Source organism: Oryza brachyantha, chromosome 3 (genome assembly GCF_000231095.2).
Source record: "Oryza brachyantha chromosome 3, ObraRS2, whole genome shotgun sequence".
Classification (NCBI taxonomy): Eukaryota; Viridiplantae; Streptophyta; class Magnoliopsida; order Poales; family Poaceae; genus Oryza; species Oryza brachyantha.
In genome coordinates this window covers 15,579,650-15,587,254 of record NC_023165.2, presented here as the reverse complement: position 1 = coordinate 15,587,254, position 7,605 = coordinate 15,579,650, and the positions used below count along the sequence as shown (strand labels likewise).

The following is a 7,605-nucleotide window of genomic DNA, read 5'->3' as shown; positions in this document are numbered from 1 at the left end:
AAAATATCTTATATATAGAACGAGAATAGTACCATCCACGGACGGGGTAAGAGAAATATTAAGCTTTGGATGACTTCTGTTTCCTATTCTAACCTTGGAAGAACCACATAGAATTGAAAAGCTATGAATGTTGAATGGTTCCATGCATGTTTATGCACGCCCCTGAATAAGCAATAAGGACACGAATTTTAATTATTTTTAAACATACTTATTTTTCAAACGAGAGATATAGTTATAATTTACTTGATCTGGTCAGGTTACTCTTCGCTGATTCACCGTTCGAGGTTTGAACTCATATCTTGAGGTCTTGACGTTTAATGTTACAAAAGATAAGCAGTAGCATTTGACATGTAAGACGGTCAACGCCAAGCCGGTTAATTAGTGAAACAAACTTTATGTTAATTTGGTGCACATCTATCATGGCACGAATATAAACAGATCCATTGGCTTAATTATGATTGTTAGGTGAACTCAGCTAGCCTAGATTTGCAACTCACTATCGGCAGTCGACACATTAAATTACATCCCAAAAACTGCTGGCAAGCGTACTTAGAACATGGTGGCCGGGCAGAGATTATCCTTGCAGATTTAGCACAGCTAGGGGGCTTAAAAAAGAAAACATTGTGATGCCATCATCTATAAGGCCGTCTCAATGCAAGTTTTATAGGAGTGCCATACTAATTAAATAGGGTGCCACATCAGTAAAATTGCTGACTTAGCAGAGTCATTAAATAAGTGAGTTTCATAAGATGAAAGAGGAGTTTCGTCTCCATAAAACTCATCTGGCTCGGTTACCTAGTTTATAGTCTTAATAACTATATCATAAAACTATATACATTTAAGACTGGCCTAAAGTACACAACACACAAGCGCTAGTACTGGATTGAATGGCTACCAATCCATCACCTGCCCTCCCTTGCATGTATACCTATTGTCTACTAGTAACCAAGACATGGAGGACAAGTCCAGCGCATGTACGCATGGCGGAGGAAGGAAAAAAAAATAAATGGAAGATCAGATCATGGGGATGGGGCACATGCAGCCACATCCCTTGAAATCATGCCATTGTCTCCAGATTCCCGGGCTTGGCTGTTAATGCGTGAGTTGTCTCAAGAAGGCTCGCATCCCTCCAACGCAGGCGGCATATACACAGTTCAGTATCCCCCATTTTGTTAATGAGCTTCGTGGGTAGGGGTGCGCACCCTATCTTTTCGCTTCTGTCTATGTTTATCCGTTAAAATTTTAATTTTTTACCATAAATTTAAGATTGATTTAGAGTCTAGTCTATTTTTCAGTCTTTTTTATATCGCTAAATATGTATATAAAAATTTTATTTACAAATTATTTTTTCGTTTGTAAATAAGCCGTGCAGTCAACCCCCGATCTCCAAAAGGGCCTTTTCTCACCAGTCACAACACCGCTGGTGATCCATCCGTGTCTCATAGCTTGTTTGAGTCCATTGTCGCACGTGGCGGCGATCGGTGATCGGGTTTCTTGGAAAGCTGGAGGAACATTGTCGGTGCTGGGTCAAGTTTCATAAACCTTAGGTCATTCTCAATACAATTTTCATAAACACGATTAACTAGAGTGACATATCATCTAAAAAGCTTGAAACTAGGATGAAACACCCCCCTCTCAATACATAGTTTCATCTATTGTTGTTTTCTAGGTTACATATCAGACACAAGCAGTCTAGGTAACAGTGCATAGAAGGTTTCATCCTCATGAAACTCATTTCATCTCTCTCTTCATTAATACTTTGCCATATCATCAAAAATGCCTACGTGACACTCTATTTATTGCCCATAAAACTCTCATTGAGATTGCCCCAGTCTAATAAGAAAGGAAACGGAGAAAATTAAGCCGGAAAGGGAAGGTAGAATTATTCTGCAGTTTCACATGCACCAAGTGCGGCATTTTTCAATATCGAATTAGGTGGATGGGCAATTATCATCTCCAAATTATTTTGTGTAAAGCACCGTTTGTAGTTTGGTTTAGGTTGATAACACTAATTAACATACATCTCTCAATCGTCAGGGCAAAAAAAGTCATCTGTTTCGGTTTCAGAAGTTCGTTACCTGAAACTGCTTGACTGAATGTCATGCTGCATTTCAGGCTTGAAGAGATAGACCCATCAAATTAACTTGAAGCCCTCCAGGACGACTTCATTTAGGCCTTGTTTAGTTCCTAAAATATTTTTAAAAAACATCACATTAAATTTTTGGACACCTAAATAAAGCATTAAATATAGATAAACTAAAAAACTAATTGCACAGTTACGGAAGAAATCTTGAGACGAATCTTTTGAGCCTAATTAGTCCATGATTAGCCATAAGTGCTATAGTAATCAATATGTGCTAATGACGGGTTAATTAGACTCAAAAGATTCGTCTCACGGTTTCCAGGTTAGCCATGAAATTCGTTTTTTCATTCGTGTCCGAAAACCCATTCCAACATCCGATCAAACATTCGACATGATACTTGTTCTAAAAATTTTCTCAATCTAAACATCACCAAGATCCCCAGATCCACAATGGCATTAAACAATCTTACTACTAGTAGATGTGCAATTATTAATCAGTCATTTCAACTAGTACTAGTAGATTGTGGAATAAAAGGAAATGTCCGTACTGTTGCATATACATTCCTGAGTGGGGAGGAGCCATGCATGATTCCAGGGCAGGCAGGCAGGCATGCACACATGTGAACTGCCTTGGCTACTCTAGCTGTTCCTGTCTCTTGGTTGAGGTGTGTGATTCTTTCTATCTAGTCTAGTGTTAGTGCCCTCCTTTAAATCTACAGTATATATATTTGTGGATAGATAGATACATGGATGCACATATTTATAGCAAGTGGGGGTTGCTATGTCTCCTCGCTTTTGTAGTCTGCTCTTTGCCTGACATTTTGTGGTGCGGGCATCATTCCCTTTCCCTCTCAAATGCTTCAGATTGCAGTCAGTGATGACCAATAGAGGCTGCAATCTCCATTGCTAGTCTCTGTGTCTCTCTCTCTGCCTTTAAAACAGGGTCTTGTAGATTGCTGAGAAAGTTAAGTGCCCCTGCTGCAAGGCTCTTCGAGGCTTCGATCCCGATAAGCGTCCCAATTCCACTTGCTGTGAGTGGTTCCCGTTTTTCTTGCATCTACAAAGATAGCCTTTTACTTCCATGGCAGAGCAAATTAAGCGTGTCCATGTACCGATCGAGCGAGTCTGTTGATCTCTTGCTGAATTTTGCAGAAGCTGCGCTTTAAACTTTGGATTCACTAGCCAGCCAGCATTCTCCGGGTATACAAGAAGATGTCAAGGCATCTGAAGCAGTACGAGAAGGAACACATGAAGATGGCCATGTTGAAGCAGGAGGAGACATTCAAGCAGCAGGTTGTGGTTGTGCAGAATATGAAGCATGAAACTTCCAAATTCTGTTTAGTTATATCCATACGCATTTCGCTTTCAGGCCTCCCTCCAGCTAACAGCAGCTAGCTAGCTTGTGCAGGTTCAGGAACTGCACCGGCTGTACCGAGTACAGAAGCTAATGATGACGACGGCCGGCTCTGCGACGGCGATGCCAGCAGCCATCAGATGCACACCTGAAGACGAGCATCACGCAGAGGAGGAGAATGAGGCAGGGTCGAGCCAGGCCTACGCTGCGAGCGAAAGGCAGGCTGCTGCTGCTGCCACCGCTGTCGTCGACGAGAGCGAGCTGGAGCTCACGCTGGCGATAGGGACGACGACGACCAAGAAGGAGGCGCCGTCGTCTAGCGTGGACTCCAGGACGAGCAACTCGTCGTCGTCGACGGAGTCCGGTAGCCCCCAGTTCGGCGCGACGACGATGGCGCCGCACCGGCCATCTAGATTGCGGTCGTCGTCGTCGTCAGTGAAGGTCGTCGGTGCTGGGACGACGACGACGCAGCAGCGTTTGGACATGGAGCAGGACGCGCTGAAGCACCCTCCATGGCTCCACCAGTGCCTCAATTTGGCACGATAACCATCATAGCAAAGCTTCATCTTTCTCTTGTACTATCGCCTGGCTTCCTGCTGCTGCTCCTCGCGTTTCTTGGTCGTACGTTTCCTCACTTCACCTTGATTTCCTTTCTTGACAAATTATAGTGGTCTTCGCATTCGCTGTCTCTCTCTTTTTTTTCCTATTTATCACAAGGAATAGTAAGACGTTCACGCAATCATACTATCACAAGGAACAGTACAACGTACTCTCTCGGAGCAAGCCTAATAATATAGCCAACAAGCTAGCTATAAGACTCTTGTGGTCTTCTCTTAGCTCAACCATATAATAGTTAGCTCTTTATTATTAAATATAGGACTCACATATCTCTCTCACGTAGTTTCTTGGTTCCTGTGTCGACTAAGTTGGCTATAAGATTACAGCCCACTTCTCCTCTCTGTGCTCTCCTCTCTTCTCCACATAAGCATTTAACCAGTTTATAGCCTGCTATTATACATGCTCTTAGGAGAAGGCTAAAAATAAATCTATTAAACTCACCGTCCATGGATGAATTGACTCCTAGAATATATGATAATTATTTAACGATGCACTCCCCCCGTCAAAAATACTTATTGTTTAGTATAAGGTTGGGTCAAACTAATAAAATTCCGGCAAATAATTTTGTGTTAAATTAAATTTATAAGCCTCATTATGATATTATGACGATACTTTTCAATATACTTATATCATTTGTCTTGTATTTAAACTAAAAATTTAAGAAATATTTGTTTGTCGGAATTTTAGAAGTTTTACTAAGTTTTGTCCAAAACAACAAATATTTTTGACCGTATGGATTCTTTAAAATGGTATTATGAAAAACTAATGTATATTTTTTAAAAATGAATCACACTATTGAAGAGCCCAAAAAGTATGTGTAATTCCTCCATTTATGGATTCCCTTGTCTCATAATATAATTACTTTTGTTCAAATTTATCTCATAATAAATGGTACTTCACACCTTGTAACCCGAATTTTTTGGGAAAGTATTATTTTTTATGGAAAATCGTGAAATTAGAGTCTACCCGCGGAAATCGCCAAACAAGTGGCCAGTCGAACATCCGTAGGTCGATAGGAGGCAAATCGAATACTGAAGATCGATAGGGCCTATCAAACAGAGGGAGTTCGATAGGTCCTGAACAGTACCCTGTCGAATAGAGGGAGTTCGACAGGTCCTGGACGGGAGGACCTGTCGAACATCCAACGTTCGATAGGCCGTTGCATCAGAACTTGGTCACGCTGGCGCAGCACGCACACGGCGGTGGGATCAATGTCCTGCAGTTCGATAGGCCAAGGTGGTGGGTCCCATCGCCCTTCCACGGTTCGATAGGCGTCTATCGATCTAGGGCTGTTCGACTGGCCACTAGTTTGGCGATTTTCTGTGAACGGGCTCCAATTTTGTGGTTTTTCATAAAAAGAATAATATTTTTCCAAAAAATTCTTATAACCCTGACCAATTACGATCTTCCATTATTTAATTTCTTTACCACTTTTACATCTGAACCAATCAGAACAGGAGGGAGTACTCACTAGAAAAGAAACCTTATTACCAAAACTTGATTTCTTAATGTTGAGAACCTAGTGGCCTATTGGCACCGATCTGGAGTAAATGTTGTTGTCGATCCCTGTGTTCGAACACAAGAACAAATATGAATAATAATAATAGACGTAGATGTTGGAGGCGGCATAATCCGTATTGCTTTAATACAATATCCCCTCTCAACCTCTCTCTCTTGCTATATTTAGCCATAACACAGAGAGTACTTTTAGGATGGACTTTTCTATTATCCTTCAAAAGTAGCCTAAGGTATCAAGAATTTTAGTATAAATTTTTAGTATCTCAAGGTTTTGGCTGACTTGGTGCCTATATGGTAGGGAGACATGTGGGGCCCATGTGAGCCCCACCATATTTATTTCTTTTGGGTAGCTGACTATGGGCCCACGTGAGCCTGGCATTTTTAAATCATATTTTGGGTATAGCTGACAGGTGGGTCCACTATTTTTCTAATATATAATTACAGATAAGCGTCATGTCAATGTTACGTGGGACGAAGACCTAGTCAAACTAGCCATGTTGACACCAAGTCGGCCAAAACCACTGAGGAACCTCTTTTGCAGTAGTTTTGATAGTTTAGGGACCGGTCTATCCGATTTTACGTCCCAAGGACAAAAACAGGACTGGATAATAGGTTAAGAGACCTCAAGTGGACTTATCCTTTCGGTTTTCCATATCAGTGTTGGGGCGAGTATCTGGGCTCGATTTCTAGTGGAATATCAGCTTACTTGCTTGTTTGGTCTTTATTTTAGTCTATAGTGCAGCAGGTCTGTTGCTGTCCACGTAGAAATGACCGGGCTGCATTTTCAATCCAGCCCACAAGAGAGTTTTTGCCTGGAGGCGGTGTTAGTGGGTTGGTTTGGGCCGGTACCGGTTTTGACATGTGTGAAACCAGTGCGTACTCTTCTTTAAAATGGGCTTTACGATGGCTCCAAAATCAGCGTGCTAAGAGAAAAAAAATCCAATTTAGGTTCTTCGACAGATCGAGTTTCATCCGTGTCCCTTATCCATAAAACCTGGTACTCCCTCCATATTTTTAACACCGTTGACTTTTAGAATCACGTTTGACCATATGCAAAAATATAATGCATAACTAAAGTTTCTATAATAATAAATCATATTATAACAAAATAATTAATAATTATATAATTTTTTGAATAAGATGAATGGTCAAACGTCGACTTAAAAGTCAACGGCGTCATATAAAAAAATACGGAGGGAGTATATAATATCCTTCAATCGTTAAAACCAATGCAAATCTAGACCTTTAATGGTTTACACGACGGATTCAGTACTAGTTCGTCCTCAAAACCGCTGATAGCCTAGACTTGAACGGTTTTACGGTTAAGGGGCACAATCCCGAGCTGAAGACAATCCTGAGCAGTTGAAACGGTTCCCATCATTTCATTTGTTAAAGAAAAAGTGCAACAATTTATTTACAAGCAAAAAAAATTTATTGATGAAACTTTTGTAGTGTCTATAACAGTTCAAAAGCAAATGTGGTGAAATAAACGAGGATGAGAAACCGACCAAATTAAGTTAAAATTCAAAGTTTGGATTATAAGCAATTGCAAAAGAGATGATACGAGCTGCCGATCCTCGTCACAAGTCACCCAAAAGCTGACAAAGTAGAGTAGAGGAAGTTGAGGAGATGGTGAGCTAGTCCTGAGGTGGAGGCGAACTAGATATAACGAGTTATGGCTTGTTTAGTTCGTGAAAATTTTTGGGTTAGGTACCACATCGGATGTTTTGACTGGATATTGAAAGACTATTTCGACGACTAATTGAAAAACTAGTTACGTAGGGTTAAGAAACCACGAGATAAATTTTTTAAGCCTAATTAATTAGTCATTAGAACATGTGAATTACTGTAGCAGTTATGAATATACATGTGTTTAAAAATTAGATGTACACGGGAAATTTTTAGGAACTACACAAGGCATTACCGTATGAGAAGAAGTTATGGTGTGGTGTTTATTATCCAAGCCCCTTCTCACCAAAAAGTACATAAAATATTAATGGTGTGTGTATAAATGCTTCTTATAAGCCAAATT

At 40.6% G+C, this 7,605-nt stretch overlaps 1 protein-coding gene across 1 annotated transcript; it reads left to right on the top strand.

Annotated features, from left to right (window-relative positions):
* Window positions 1-3,021: 3,021 nt before the first annotated feature.
* On the top strand, window positions 3,022-4,213 carry LOC102707568. Its single transcript, XM_040522805.1, has 3 exons — window positions 3,022-3,114; window positions 3,236-3,376; window positions 3,492-4,213. Exons 2-3 carry the CDS (start codon window positions 3,296-3,298, stop codon window positions 3,981-3,983), a joined length of 573 nt encoding a protein of 190 aa, XP_040378739.1. The 5' UTR covers window positions 3,022-3,114; window positions 3,236-3,295; the 3' UTR covers window positions 3,984-4,213.
* The last annotated feature ends 3,392 nt before the right edge of the window (window positions 4,214-7,605 follow it).